Genomic DNA, 16,738 nt, shown 5'->3' with positions numbered 1-16,738 from the left:
GAGGAGCGATCAAGGTCGTTTCCACCTCAGAACCCTCAGTAAATCGCTGTTGGAATCCCGCCGTCCAGTACGCTTCGGGCCACATCAATTTCCGGCTAACGCATGCTGCAGTGTCCGCCCCGAGGGCTTGCAGCCTGGCAGCGACAGCGTCCGCACATAGAAAATCGTTTTCGATCTTTTCCTGCCGGTGTTCAGCTTCAGGGGATCGTAAACGATACTCGAGAAACACCCAAGGTCAGCCTCGAGAGGCTGATTCCCTTAGTATATTATATCAGTGCATGGCAATGCCTTCCAAATATATCTCCATGGGTCCTGCGTACAGTAGTAAGAGGGTACAGGCTGCAGTTCGGTTACCGCCCCCCAAAGTTCAATGGGGTGGTCTGGACTGTGGTGCACTCCGAGCAGTGTGGCAGGGCCAGCATTCCTCATGGCACATAAATTGCCTGGAAATGCTAGCGATTTACAGGGCTCTGAGGAGCTTTCTCCCAGATCTCAGAGGTCACCATGTCCTAATACGAGCAAAGACTGCTGGGGCTCATGGCAGCAGCGTCCAACGTAATACCTTTTGGCCTTCTGTACATGAGACCCCTACAGTGGTGGTTGAAAACCAAGGGGTTTTCCTCGAGAGGAAATCCGTTCCGTATGATCAGGCTCACGCGCCGATGCCTTCGTGCCCTGTCCATATGGAGGAAACCTTGGTTTCTGTCCCGAGGCCCAGTATTGGGAGTGTCATGTCGCCGAAAGCTCGTTTCGACAGACTCATCCCTTACGGGTTGGGGCGCGGTCATGGACGGCCGCTTTGCGAGAGGTCTGTGGCAGGGCCAGCATTCCTCATGGCACATAAATTGCCTAGAAATGCTAGCGGTTTACATGGCTCTGAGGAGCTTTCTCCCAGATCTCAGCGGTCACCATGTCCTAATACGGGCAGACAACATGTCGGTAGTCTCGTATTTGAATCATCAGGGGGGTCTGAGGTCGCGCCCTCTGTGCAGACTGGCGCATCAGATCCTCCTGTGGTCCAAGGGGAAACTGTCGTCTCTCAGAGCGATGTATATCCCTGGGGACCAGAATCAGGGAGCAGACGTCCTGTCGAGGCAGGGGTTGAGGCCCGGGGAATGGAGACTTCACCCAGAGGTGGTGAAGTCGATATGCGAGAGGTTCGGCCCAGTGGAAGTGGATTTGTTCATGGTACAGACGTGGCCGAGACTACGCCTGTATGCTTTTCCCCCGATCGCTCTGCTCACGGGAGTTCTGGAGAGGTTCCGGAGAGAAGGGGTCAGTCTATTGCTGATAGCCCCGTTCTGGCTGGCCCGGGTGTGGTTCTCAGATATCATGTCACTCCTGGCAGGCCAGCCGTGGCAGATCCCTCTGAGGAGGGACCTGCTGTCTCAGGCAGGGGGCGAGATATTTCACCCTCGGCCAGAGCTGTGGAAACTGTGGGTCTGGCCCCTGAGGGGGCTCAGTACCTAGAGGCTGGCTTGTCGGCTGGACTGATCGAGACCATACTCAGTTCCAGGGCTCCCTCAACGAGGAGATTGTACGGCCTAAAGTGGAATGTGTTTTCCACGTGGTGTAGAGAGCGTGGGTTGGACCCAGTTAACTGCCCGGTGGCTTCAGTGCTGGAGTTCCTCCAAGATCGCTTCTCTGCTGGTCTTACCCCGCCCACACTTAAGGTGTACGTGGCTGCCATTGCGGCTTTCCACGCTCCTTTAGGTGTTGGGCCTCTGGGGAGGCACCAGCTGGTCGTGCGTTTCCTCCGTGGTGCATGGAGGATGAGGCCTGCGACTCGTTCCAGAGTCCCAACTTGGGATCTGGCTGTGGTCCTTGAAGGGCTGTCACTTGCCCCCTTCGAGCCTCTCGAGTCAGCTATGGCAAAGAACCTGACATTTAAGATGGTCTTTCTCCTGGCAATTACTTCGCTCAAGAGAATGGGGGATCTCCAGGCCTTGGCTATCTCGTCCCCCCTAGTGTCGTTACCGACGCAGTGTTTCGTTCCCTTTCTCGGGGAACAAGGGTTACAGTCGTAACCCGAGACGTTTTCTGTGTAGTTGTTTTTCATACTGTGAAAATCAGACAGACCATAATTTTGAAACATTTTATTTTCCTTTTATTTATCACGCTCTATACTACAAGCACACAAACTTCTACACAACAGACAAAACCACAAGAATGAGAAGCTATGTTGTTGTGAATTTCACCATGAACCTGGAACCTCACCTCTTGACCTGCAGCGATGTTATTTGTTCTTCCTGGCTGGATGAAGATCGCTTCTCCACAATATTGTCACAATGTGTGAAATCCATTTCTCCGAATCAAATCTATTTCACTACAGATAACACTGTTATATGCACCAATGTCTAAATTTATAGTGCTGGTGAATTGGGCTGTATATTGGAAACTGTCTTGATTTTATTTATGGTATCAATGAAAAAAAAATAACATGCCTCCAAATTTATGTATGACACTCTCCGAACACATGCGAAAGCATATCGCATCATCCACAGTTATATAACACTAGCTTCTTGCTGTACAGCCAAACAGGGGCTCTATTCTCCAAACCCCAACTGACAGTTGGCATACTGGGTATCTCACACATACACAAACATGAAACATGAAATAGCACTTCACCCACTATACCACGGCTCTGAGTCTTAAATGCCAACACAATAAGAGCATTCAACGTAAGGAATGTTGAAGCAGTAAAAGCTGTAGAGGCCAAGAACACTTCAGAATTTCAACCAAGATAAACCTTAAATTCTGACTGCAGCTCAGGCTTCTGATCTCTCTCTCAAAACACCTTTCATTCCCTCCAGAAACGTCTGTGGCATTTCGAGAATGGCCAAGATTAACTATCAGCCCCTGGCTCATTGCAACACTCTAATGTGGATCCGATAAAAGGAACAGTTCTTAACAGAGATTGAAGTGTCCAGTGAATTGGTCCTGCATCCTGCATTACTTGCAGCCAATTCTGCCATCCAGGCATGCGTTGGGAATTTCAATGCAAGCTAGGGCTGCACGATAAATCGCATGCGATATTTAACGCGCATCTTATCAGTAAAGCCGGTTCTGTAATCAGCGGTAAATCTCCATCACCTGCGGGCTTTCACATTGAGCAGCATTAACTACACAGAGCTGTTGTTCACTGATGAGCTGCGCAAAACCACGTTCATATTCGCGCGATTTTTTGTGCAGCTCCTCAGTGAACAACGGCTCTGTGTAGTTAATGCTGCTCAATGTGAAAGCCCGCAGGTGATGGAGATTTACCGCTGATTACAGAACCGGCTTTCTGACAAGATGCGCATTAAATATCGCATGCGATTTATCATGCAGCCCTAATGCAAGCCAATCTGCAGCACATCTAATGCTAATAGAAATGCACATTCCACTCCACCACTCCACTCAAGTGGTTTGAAGTTATGTGCTGATGCTAATAAAAGTCTGGTGTGTTTGTAAAGCTCTATATTTAAGTGTTTTCCTGCCTTTTGAGCCAATAACCTGAGGCATAAATTCAACTCCGGACTTGGCGCAAATTGGCAATGTACATATCAATACATATGCAGTATGAATGAGCTTTAATGACTAACAAATAAAAAATATCAAATATACTATAATGGAAAAATTGCAAAATACAGACTATTGTTAAAAAGTTTGGGGTCATTGAGATTTTTTCCAAATAAAATAAATAAATGCATTAAATTGAACAAACATGGCAGCAAAGATATTCATAATATTACAAAAGATTTACATTTCAAATAAATGCTGTTTGTTTGAACTTTCTGTTCATTAAGGGATATTGAAAAAAATCACAAAAAAATATTAAGCAGCACAACTGTTTTCAACATTGATAAGAAATGTTTCTGAAGACAATTCAGCTTGACCATCACAGGGATACATTTCATGTAAAATGTATTAAAAATGGAAAAGATTTATTTTAAATTGTGATCATTTTCACAATTTTACTGTTTTTACTGAATTTTTGATCAAATAAATGCAGCCTTGGCGAGCATATGAGACTTCTTACAAAAAATGGAAAAAAAAATCTTATCAAACGCAAACTTTTGGACAATACTGTAAAGCATGTTACTAGCAAAATAAATACATTTAAATAAAACTAAAAATAATGCTTGTGTCGAAACAAAGACCCACACTTGTTTATAAAAGGTGGCACACCATTCATTTTACCCCTGTGCATTTTATATCCTTGCGTATTATGTTGGTTAAATTACACCGCGACAAATTTATCGAGAGACTTTCGGTCGCATTTAAAATGCACAGATGAAGGGGACATAAAGTAAGGACATAAAAGGCATGAGTCTTTATGGGTGCTCATAAATAGCAGGAGAAAGTGTAATATTGAGAAGCAGTTGTAGCTGGTTTGTGCTTTTCTCTAGATTTCAGAAAACCACAGTCCAATCCGGAGCCACAGCATAGAAATAAGGATAGAAACAGATTTATGGTGCATCGTTCTCCTAAGTGAAGACAGTGTTTATCATCCCTGGGCTTCATGGAAAACAAGCGAGACAGAGAATACACAACAGCAGGATAAAATGGCAAACAAAGACTTGGCTTTCGTCCTCTTGGCATGGCACTGAGTGGGATGGTGGTGATGGATTTTCAGAGAGATATGACTGAGGGGGTCTGCACCAACCCTCGTTGTCATGCTTAAAGTGAAATCCTTCAAACGTCTGTTCAGAAATGCACATGGGACAAAGCGCTCTAATGCTGAACAGCTGCAAGAACAGGGATGCCTACCTGCATTGCAAATGATGTGTAAAATGAAACATGTCATGTAAATGTAAAATGATTACATGCCTTTTTCGAGTTTGAGCTGCGCAAAACCACGTTCATATTCGCGCGATTTTTTGCGCAGCTCATCAGTGAACAACGGCTCTGTGTAGTTAATGCTGCTCAATGCGAAAGCCCGCAGGTGATGGAGATTTACCGCTGATTACAGAACCGGCTTTCTGACAAGATGCGCATTAAATATCGCATGCGATTTATCATGCAGCCCTAATGCAAGCCAATCTGCAGCACATCTAATGCTAATAGAAATGCACATTCCACTCCACCACTCCACTCAAGTGGTTTGAAGTTATGTGCTGATGCTAATAAAAGTCTGGTGTGTTTGTAAAGCTCTATATTTAAGTGTTTTCCTGCCTTTTGAGCCAATAACCTGAGGCATAAATTCAACTCCGGACTTGGCGCAAATTGGCAATGTACATATCAATACATATGCAGTATGAATGAGCTTTAATGACTAACAAATAAAAAATATCAAATATACTATAATGGAAAAATTGCAAAATACAGACTATTGTTAAAAAGTTTGGGGTCATTGAGATTTTTTCCAAATAAAATAAATAAATGCATTAAATTGAACAAACATGGCAGCAAAGATATTCATAATATTACAAAAGATTTACATTTCAAATAAATGCTGTTTGTTTGAACTTTCTGTTCATTAAGGGATATTGAAAAAAATCACAAAAAAATATTAAGCAGCACAACTGTTTTCAACATTGATAAGAAATGTTTCTGAAGACAATTCAGCTTGACCATCACAGGGATACATTTCATGTAAAATGTATTAAAAATGGAAAAGATTTATTTTAAATTGTGATCATTTTCACAATTTTACTGTTTTTACTGAATTTGTGATAAAAAAAATAAATGCAGCCTTGGTGAGCATAAGAAACTTCTTTCAAATAATAATAATAATAATAATATCTTACCAACCCCAAACATTTGAACAATACTGTACAGTATGTCACTTGCAAAATAAAAAAAAAATAAAAAAAATGCTTTTGTTGACAAAAAAGTCCTACACTTGTTTATAAAAGGCAGCATACCATTCATTTTACCCTTGTGTATTTAATATCCTTGTGTATTTTGTTGGTTAAATTACACAGAGACAAATTTATCGAGAGCCTTTCAGTCGCATTTAAAATGCACAGATGAAGGGGACATAAAGTAAGGACATAAAAGGCATGAGTCTTTATGGGTGCTCATAAATAGCAGGAGAAAGTGTAATATTGAGAAGCAGTTGTAGCTGGTTTGTGCTTTTCTCTAGATTTCAGAAAACCACAGTCCAATCCGGAGCCACAGCATAGAAATAAGGATAGAAACAGATTTATGGTGCATCGTTCTCCTAAGTGAAGACAGTGTTTATCATCCCTGGGCTTCATGGAAAACAAGCGAGACAGAGAATACACAACAGCAGGATAAAATGGCAAACAAAGACTTGGCTTTCGTCCTCTTGGCATGGCACTGAGTGGGATGGTGGTGATGGATTTTCAGAGAGATATGACTGAGGGGGTCTGCACCAACCCTCGTTGTCATGCTTAAAGTGAAATCCTTCAAACGTCTGTTCAGAAATGCACATGGGAGAAAGCGCTCTAATGCTGAACAGCTGCAAGAACAGGGATGCCTACCTGCATTGCAAATGATGTGTAAAATGAAACATGTCATGTAAATGTAAAATGATTACATGCCTTTTTCGAGTTTTGCCAATGCAAAAATGAAAGCTAGTGGGACTTATGCATGTTCCTTTGAAATTTGATTAATTTACTCCACAAGGAAAAAAAAAAACAGTTAGCGAGATGAAGCTAGCAGTATTGACTGGTCATGTGATCTCAACATGACGACCTCCATGTGGTGACCTGTCCATGTAAAATAAAACAGCTTTTATTAGACAACCGATATGACTAGCATCTTCCAGCCTTGTGAGAATGCACATGATTTTTAATGTCTATTGTTAACAGTGTAGCAATGTATGAAGAGCAACACATGTAACTTTTAAACCATGCATCTTTGTGCTGGTAAACACACCTTACAGAATTTGCTTGGAGAAATCTTTCGGCTCCACATGAAAATCCATATCACGTGGATTCCTTTTGAAATCTCTGGATTTCGCCCACAAAGATTTGCTATAAACAAAGGTAAATGTGACCACACCTTCATTCTTACCCTAATAATAACAGCATTGCGAGTTAAAACAATGTTCCACGTTAACTGACAAAAAAAGTCGAAATTAAATTACATTGCCTTTTTCACCCAACAAATTATCGTTCACTTCAGTGGCTACCGTTGTTCATGAATAGAAATCTTCTAAGAAATATTTTATTACCTGCTGTCATCACGACTACAAGCCATCAATTCACAGCTCATCTAATCTCTAGAAAATGATATTCGAAACACTGGCTTCTCTCTGGCTAAGACAATGAAATTCTACTATACATGGGGGAATAAGCATAAAACCCCTGTTAATTTCCTATTTCCTAACACTACCATTGCTTGTCAGTGTTTTAGAGTTAACAACTTTTCGCTATGTAGGAATATAAAATCTTCTGCAGTGAGAAAACACACACACAAAACAGGAGCCTAAGATATTATCTGCAGGGCATTAAAAAAATCCTGCTTTTCAAAACTGCCTTTCAGTTTTAATGTGCTTGGGCAAAGTTTACCTAGGTTGTGCAGGGCCAATTGATTCAGAAATTATGCTATAAAACTACAAAGTCCTAATCGGAGTTTAAAAAGGTTACATTTTTGAAATCGCTCCACTGCTTTGCAGCTAATGTGGAACTGAGTGGAGGAGAGAAATATGGGAGCCAGCAAGTGTTCTGCCAAAGCCTTGGCCGAGCCTGAACCTCCCTGTCACATGGGAGCATGAAGCACTACACAAGGGCAAATCAAGCAATTTGCTGGAGCCAAAAGCCATAAATGAGGCTTGTAACACTGTGTCTTAAACATAGGGTTTTTTAGCAGTACAATCAGTGCCAGCAATTTCACCTAGCCATCTTCCATGGCATACCCAACAATTACACAGCTGTTTCATATATTACACAATAGGGCTTACAATTAATTATACTGTTGTCAAAACAGGCATGCAAAGAGTGTCACTTGGGTGTAAAAATAATTCTTCCTGGTGCTCTTTGGATAAAGGATCCCTTGGTTCAAATAGTAAACTTAGTCCAAGGCTCTTAAGAGTCAAATATGAATGGAAAAGCCTTTACTTTATCATGACTATTTAGTAACAAAAAAAAAAAAAAAAAAAACATTACACAAAACAGTGTGTTGTGGATTAGAAAGCCTTCATTAACCTTCACTAAGGCTTTCAAAGGCATTGGTTTGTGGAAAGTTTACTTACCTAATAACCATGATTAAATACAATTATTTTAATTCATATTTGAAAAGAAAGGCCTTGGGCTATGCGTTTATTATCCAACTGAGTTCAGTCAGTTTATACATTTTTGTAATTAATGTATTCAGTTTATTTTTACACAGAGAAAACTGTTGGGTTTCTCTGGTAACTTGCCTTTTTAGGTTAAAGTCTATACTGCAAGTGTATAATGCAAAAATAAACACATTCAAAACCTTGGGGTCAGTACCTTTTTTTTGTTTTTTTGAAAGAAATCAATATTTTTATTACCTGAAAGGATGCATTAAATGCGGCAGTAAATACAATATAATATAATACAATACAATAAATGGTACAAACAAAGCAGCTCTTTTAAACTTTCTATACATTAAGAAATTGTTAGGCAACACTGTTTTCAACACTAAAAATAAGAAGAATTGTTACTTGAGCACCAAATCAGTATTTTAGAATATGCAAGACTGGAGTAATGGATGTTGTAAATTCACAGGAATAAATTACATGATAAAACATATTCAAACAGAAAACAGTTAGCAATAGTATTGTTGTTACTGTTGTTACCTTGCAGGTGAGCATAAGAGACTTCTTTTAAAAATATTAAAAAATTCTTACCAACCCCATAAGCAATTATTTTTTGAATACCATGCATAATAAAATGCTACTACACTACTACACTTCTCAAATCATGAGAAATAACACCTGTTTCTGTGAAAGCACTAGAATCTGCGAGAGAGAGAAAAAAAAAAAACTAGATTGACCCAAGCATATCTGTGACATAATTCTCCTCATATACTGCAGTGCTGGGGTTATTTCTAATGTAGAAAGAAGTTTTTTTTTTGTTTGTTTGTTTGTTTGTCCTCAGTATACTCTATGGAGGACTGCACTCTCGGTCATTGCTCAGTTCCTCATTAAGCCTAGCTGCAAATATAGCCATGATGCCTGACCAGCACGTCTGGAAAATTGATCCCAGAAAGAGTTGCTCATGCTTCTTCCTGAGTCCTTTCGAAAACCACCATCCCACTTAGCAGCTCTCCGACTCATCTATTAACACATCACTGTGTGCTTGATCAGAGCGTGACACCAAAAGTGGCTTTTCCTCATCAACCATACAACTGCACAAGGCCTTTGAGCAATGAGAGTCAAAGTAATCAGGCATCAGTGATCAAAGGAGATGGATCACAAGTCAATAACAAGGATAATGGTGAATGTGAAGACTGCATGCTTTGACTGACACTTTAACTGTGCTGGTGGGCAGCTAATAAGTTGATCTTTGCCTCGTTGTTGCCTTGGAACATGTCAGTATATTCATAGTGGGAAAAAGACAAAGAGAGAAACCAGCTGTGGAATGGATCATCTCGGCACAGAAAATCTGCCTACCCAACATCTGACCAATTGTATGTCCAGGAGACATGACATAAAGCTGTTATTAAGTAAAATGGGCCACTTTTTGCAACACTGGAGCAAATTTGCTCGACCACAAAATGCTAATGATGCCTCTGCAGAGGCTGATAGAGAAGAAGGGATTGAGAGAAGAGCCAAAAATGAAGGAGATGGCTGCTGACCTTATAAAACTATGCTAATACACAAAGCAGCATATGTTGAATCTTGGAAATGATCCACTTCAGCAACTGTCCAGAGACAATACCACGTCAGAAAAAGCAGCAACACCATACTACATTAAGGGTTATATGGATCAAAATGACTCTTTAAAGTCCTAGAGACACATGGGAACAATCATTTTTGCCAACTTTCCAACAATCCATTCAGTTATGTATAAATAAATAAATAAAAAAATAATGTTTAGGAATACTTCTTAGTCTGAAGTCAAATCTTCTTTTTTTAGTAGTACTTTTATTCAGAGACTTTACAGAGCATTACAGAGACTTGCTACTGCTAATGAATCCTCAGACAAGCTGCTGTGAGCATGTACTGTTACTGCACAAATAGCATACATGAAATTACCCAGAGCAGAACTATAGGGTGGAACTGGGGGAGGCGTAGGGTTCTGCAAGATCTTATTACAGCAAACACAGAATCAAACTATTTAAATGTTAAGCAAGAAAGCTCACTGGCTGAAAATGAAACGGAGACCAATCAGCTTGAGCCATGAAGTGATTATGTGACAGCTAGTAAATTGCATTAAAGGGTCATGAAACCCCCCGTTTCAGCACTGGTTAGTTCTCACCACAGTTTTAAAAAATGCTAAAAAAGTGGGCGTGGTGCGCAGCGGAGCGGAGGAGGGGATAGAGGGGAGACAGACAACACACACACAGCTTAGCATTCTGACAGTTTCATTTCGCTCCCATCGAGTTAAAAACACAAATAAATGCACAGCCATTTGCACTCTGCATCGAAAACATATATATGAACGCGCTGTTGCACCTCTGAGAACCTTTAAGGCTTATTCTGTGGCGTTTATATAAGCCTTTTGACGGGTTGTGTCACAGAGCTGTAAAAACGGTTATGCTCACCAAGTGAATGAATCGCGTTTGTGCCGAACTCTTATTAGAAAGCAAAAACAAAGCCTCTTCTTTGATCCAAGAATGTTTCTCTCATGAGTTATTGTGCGCGATGTCATCTCAGTCTGAAACGTCTGTCATAGCAAATCAACACATGCTGGTGTGAATAATTAAGCGAAGCGTCTTCTCATAGGATAAGAACACAGTCTCATGAATAATTTAATAGACACCGAAGCGTCATTGATGTACTATTAGTCCATTGCCACGTCACAAATTGTGACGTCAACACAATGTAGATTTTAAACCCGGAAGATGAAAATAGTGCAAAAAAGCTTAAAATTAACCAGTTTTCTCCAACAGTTAAAATTATCGGATGCTAACATTGTCTTCTATGATGTGCAACACAAACACCTCTGCTAAAATCTCAGAAAAAGTAGTCATAACCCTTTAAAGACCCATTTGCCTGCATCATAGAGTGTCATGACTGAACTATATATTTATACTAGATATTTATACTGCATGTGTTTTAGCCCTCAACTCAGGGATACTGCTGCTCCCATACTCACAGAGGAAGAATGCAATCTTACGTGGGTCTTCTTGGCTGAGTTTAAGGTCTCATTTGTCTAAGACATATCTGTCTAACACAATCGCAGTCCAACAGGCCAATGCAGAGCCACTTAATGCATCTTAAAACAACCAGAATGCTTTCAGATGGGTTAAGCACAATCCAATAATGGGAACATAGCAGATAAAAAAACACACACACACATACAGTATACAGACTTTGTATATGTCATTTCATCCAAAGGTTCCATCTGGGTGAACACTAACCAGCAAATCTGTATAGTGAAAAGATGTTTGACCAAAAAATTATTTAAACTTTAAAAGGATTGAGCAAAAAAATAAAATAATAAAATAATAATAATAATAATAAATAAAAAATAAAAATAAAAAATAAATTGTAAAAAAATTATGTTTTCATTTTTGGAAAATTCACATCAATTAAAATAATACAAATTTAAATTGAAAACTGAAGAGAATGGATTGCAGTGTTGGGAACTGAAATTCAGGCTAGATTTTGTCTGTTTTAAATGTAAAATCATTTTAAATGTTAAATGCATTCATAATATTCATTATTTAAATATTATTTAATATTATCATTCAAAGCAGAGGCCATGGGGAGGGGTCCAGTTGCCCATATCCATTGCAGAATCCTAAATAATGTTCAATGCTTAAAATTTTATTTTGTTTAACTACACTCTGTAAGTAGATCAACCACACTTCCAAACTCTGAAGATATTCACAATTTGAGTTGAATTACTGAAATAAATGAACTTTTCCACGACATTCTAATTTATTGAGATGCACCTGTACAAATAATACATCAGTGTAAGAAGTTCAAAGTCTTTGGCACAGTACTGGACTGTTGTTCCATTTTCACTGTTCCAAAAGCTTCCATTTTGTAATGCTTGATTGAAAAAAAAAAATAATAATAAAAAAATGACCCATTTGATAAATTCTGTAAACTTGACAATTTGCTAGGCTCATAAAACTCTCTATAATCAGCGTAAGTGTTTCGTCAGTGTTCCACAAGAATCTCTTGGTACAGGGTGAGTCTAATGATTGGCTGACTGTCAGCCATCCAATGCACCAGTGATCAATTATTCAACAGAACTGCATGTTTTTGCCTCTCCTGACACTAAGGAATGGCTTTGCTATGCTGTTTATCACCATCTCTGCGCCTTGGCTGAAACAAAAGAACTCAGTAAGCCACTAAAAGAGGATCTACAGTGTATAAAACACATAAATAGTATAAATACAACCTAAACCTTCACCATAAAAGAGACATGTGCCCTAGACAGTAAGAGAGAAGAGCACTCTTGGAACAACCAGAGTTGGCTGTCTGACCTAGTTAGCATATGAACACCCCCACAAGCAGACTGTACCACAGTCAGAAACACAGGGGCAACGCAGGCCCCATAAAGAGCTTAACACAACATTTTGAATTTTTTGAATTAAAATTGCCATTTATGCAAGTACTTATTTCTTATATCTTTCTCAAAGACATTCACAAATCCTTGACAGATCCCTATTTTCAGCACTGGAAGTAATGTTACTACTGGGAGCTGAAGTCTGTGATTTGCACACAATGTCCTCAAATTTCAAGTGAAGCGTTTTATTACAGGGTTGTGCTGCCTAATCCAAATGTGGGGAGGAGATAATTAGCCATCCTGCTCTGAATATTGAGGGTATAAGATTATGGATGCCATAGAGATGTGGTAATATTTTTCATTCTATTATGATATTTTAACCTTTTTTTTTTTTTTTTTTAAGTACAATTTACAATTATATAAGTACATATACATATACGTTTTATAAATTTATATTTATAATTTTATATCATTGTATATTTATTTATTTATTGTTATATAAAGCATGTTAAATAAACATAATGGTAACACTCACCCTCTGAAGCAGCGGCCACTGGGGGCTGGGGCCCTACAGGTGTTGGTGGTACAGGTCTCGGCCAGGGCTTCCCTGAAGTAAGGCCCGTCCTCACGACCCCAACATACTCCACAAAGGTGCCGGGGAAGTTGCCCTTCTCCTTTGTGCGTTCATTGGTGCCATGCAGCCAGCCTTTTGGGCACTTCTCATCACCCTCCTGGTAATCGGATGTCAGCAGTGCCATCTTACTGACTGTGAGGAGATCTCCAGGCTGCAGGGAGATATCGTCACCCCTCTCCTGCTTGTACTCGAACAGTGCACGGTACTGGAAACTGTCAGAGCTCATGATTTGTTCTTTACATGAGCTCTGTGATGTTTGATGCTTGTTTAAAACTGACCTGGAATCCTGAGTGCGAACTCACTTGGAAAGTTCTTGGGTTAAATCCTGAGAGCTTACTGACATTCAGCTGGGTTTCTTGCAAGGGTTAAAACTCCAACAGTACCGTATGTTGGGCAGAGGCTGTTATTGCGCAGTTCTAGATTTGATCCATACATAAAAAGTACAAATTTATTTGAAGCGAATTCTAGCAGTCTGTGGCAAGATACAAAACAGGGTCAGAGAAAGCAAAAACTGCCCTATAAAGCAAGGGATGAACAGACGGGCGAGGGTGCAGGACAGTGGTAGCACAAATTCGGGGACACAGTGACCTGGAATCGGGACGATGGGCTTTTCTGCAGCGTTGGCACTAGTCCACATATAGAAATTAAACCTTTATTGAAGTAACCTCTCAGTCCATTAGCAGGTGTGGTCAGAAAGATATTAACATAGACATTGCCAGTCTATTTATCAAATGCCAGAGCAAGAGCCTTGTTCATCTTCTTGATAAAGACCTTAAAACCTGAAAGCATTCATTTTACAGTTAGTTTCACAAATTCTAACTCAAATCAACTTGAAATTATAATCCTTGCATTAAAAAAGCAACTTTGCATTTCAATAAAATAACGCCTGCATTATTGGATTGTAGCTAATATGCAAAAGCATTGTACTGCATGCATAGCATCACATCACCTGTGTTAATCAGTCGCTGAGCAATTCAATACAAAATGACATGTAGACTACATGTCTGATTTACAGCGCGTGACTGGGACAGTGCCAACTTGTGTACAGCGTGCAGAAACTCGACTCGCGTGATATTGCTTACTATAACTTACCTCCTGTCGCACTTCCCCAAACCGCCCAAAATACAAGATGCGCGTTGTCCAAAGCAAGAGGAACGAGCGAGCATTATATGGTCTGTTTAGTTAAAACATGCGTTTAAAATATATTCCCAAATAACCTGCGTGGCTGAGTCAGACATCCAGCCAGACTAGTGCTGTAGTACTGTTCAGCCCGAGTGACGTCAGAGACCACGCCTCCGCTGTCTGCTTATCACACCGTGGGACAAAGTTGGGAACTCGGGTGTCCTTATGTAACGGTCAGGCTATGAAGAACGCACTGCAGCGTGAAAATGTTGCGTCGCACTTTTCTGATCTGCCTAGACACATTCTCACAAGTTATATAATGCACGTCTGACGTGTGCAGATCACGTTAAAGGCATTCATCAACATAATCTTTTCTCTAGACCGGGGTTTTTATCCTTACAGACCCAAGGAAGCAGTATAAAATATTTTATAATATTTATTATTTTATTTTATTTTTATTATTTTGTTATATTTTATTTAATTTCATTCAATTTAATTGTATTTTATTTCTAGCAATATACATTTTGGGTAATTCTTTACAATAAAGGAATAAAACTAAAAATATATATATCACAGAAAAGACCGTTGAAGACTCCTTTTTTGTTTTTAAAATAATTGTATTTTTATTTATTTTTAAATTTTTAATGTTAATGTTAATTTTTGTGAAAGGTTTAGGGCAAATGTATTAGCACGATATTCATGATTTTTGTTTGTATGTATGTATTTATTTATTGGGGGGGGGGGGTGAGACAAACGTGTTTAAGGTGAATGGAACACATTTTATTACTTTATGATTTATTTAATCACTTTACATTTTAAGAGTCATTAAATCAAAATGTTCTGTTACAGATTTTTTAAAAATGTATGAAACCAACATGAACACAAATACTAGGCCTACATTTGGAACAATACGATTTATAAAAGATTTGTAAAATAATTCGATTTGTAAACTTTCGATTTGTCTGCCATTCCTATTTGTCATTTTACAAATCTTTTATAAATCATATTGTTCCAAATGTAGGCCTAGTATTTGTGTTCATGTTGGTTTCCAAATGGAAATTTTACAAATCGACAAATTGTCACTGACACTTATGTCACATTATAAATAATGTGAATAATGATATAGTTTCTAAATAGTAATTTATATCTATCATCAACTAACCTATAAAATAATTAACCTTAAACGGTTCATAGGCTTAGTCTTCTCTGTTTTTAATGTTGTTCTCATGCTAAATCATTTATCACATTCAGTACATAATTCAAGTATTTCAGATATTAATCTCTCTAATACAGTAGAAAATATTGAGCTTATATATTAATATTAGTATTATTGCTTGGGCAATACCTTAGTCAGTTAATCCAAATCAATCCAGGAAACAACCATACAATCTTTTAAATTAACCTTCTACGGAGGTTATAATTGATGAGATTTTCATTTCTTTTATTTAAAGCTTACCCAGAGCAGGACTATTGTGATTAAGAACTTAATCTGAAATGGAAATGGGAAATATATTTTTAATGTGGGTCTAGGAGCCTTAGGTCCTAATGGTCATCCATAAAATTAGCACATAATCTCCTATATCCATCTTTTAAACAGTTGTTTTCTTAGAATACCTCATCGTTCTACCTCTCTTCATTGCAGAGTCATTGGAGTAACTTGGCTTCATTTGTCATTGTCTACCCTCGGTGCTTGGTGCTTGGTGCTATATTTTTTTAATTTTGTGCTTTTGAATAATGCAGGTAATTTCATATGCCATAAGGCTGAAAGTGTAATTCTGATACAAAAGACACCTAAGCTCAGTGCATGAAAATAGAATAGTAAACACCAAGACCTTATGCAAATGTAGAGTGACAGAAATCGTTTTGTGGTGCGGAAAGATAGATGAAAAAGATAAAGCACCCATCTGGGAATGAATGCATGCACACAGTCTCTGGCACATGCTTTGATGCATACTGAGATGGTTCACAGGTGGTAGTAGTAGTAGTAGTTGTAGTAATAATAATAATAATTTATTACTATTATGCACTTGAGTCAGTGGCAAATCAGAACAAGAAAAATATTTACATGGTGAAAATAGCAGTTGTGAATCTGACTGTCAAGTTGTCTCTCAAATGTACTTGAAAGATGTGCAGCTGGCCTCTCTTCCCATAGCATAATGACAGTTTGCATAAAGACAGACAAATTGTTTTGTTCTGCATTAACCTTCACAGCATCTAAAGCCTGAGATGCCCTCTTCAGCAGATCCTCAGCGCTCAGTGACATGAAGCTCCATTTCCTTTTCAATCATTAACAGCTGAGCTGGGAAGGTAATAGAGGTCTTCAGTCAGCAATCTGGCTGTTCTTTGGTCCAGCTGCTTGTCTCCACAAAATTTCAAGCCCAGAAATGAACTTGAATTTTATACTGTAGGGGAAAATGATATAATCGAACCACTCATA

The 16,738-nt window shown here is 39.0% G+C and overlaps 1 protein-coding gene across 1 annotated transcript in view; it reads right to left on the bottom strand.

Annotated features, from left to right (window-relative positions):
* The window catches only part of LOC107675941 (phosphatidylinositol 3-kinase regulatory subunit alpha-like), a 103,641-nt gene extending 89,074 nt beyond the window's left edge, over nt 1-14,567 (bottom strand). Inside the window, exons 1-2 of the mRNA XM_016470437.1 lie at nt 14,272-14,567; nt 13,081-13,958 (exon numbers count right to left, since the gene is read on the bottom strand). Of these exons, the coding sequence (XP_016325923.1) occupies nt 13,081-13,405 (325 nt within the window). The 5' untranslated portion in view covers nt 13,406-13,958; nt 14,272-14,567. The remainder of the gene's footprint in view (nt 1-13,080; nt 13,959-14,271) is intronic.
* Nucleotides 14,568-16,738: the final 2,171 nt, after the last annotated feature.

The sequence above is a fragment of the Sinocyclocheilus anshuiensis genome, unplaced genomic scaffold (genome assembly GCF_001515605.1).
Source record: "Sinocyclocheilus anshuiensis isolate Anshui unplaced genomic scaffold, SAMN03320099.WGS_v1.1 scaffold2482, whole genome shotgun sequence".
Taxonomy (NCBI): domain Eukaryota; kingdom Metazoa; phylum Chordata; class Actinopteri; order Cypriniformes; family Cyprinidae; genus Sinocyclocheilus; species Sinocyclocheilus anshuiensis.
Note: the sequence above shows the minus strand (reverse complement) of the source record. Positions and strands in the feature narration are given on the sequence as shown.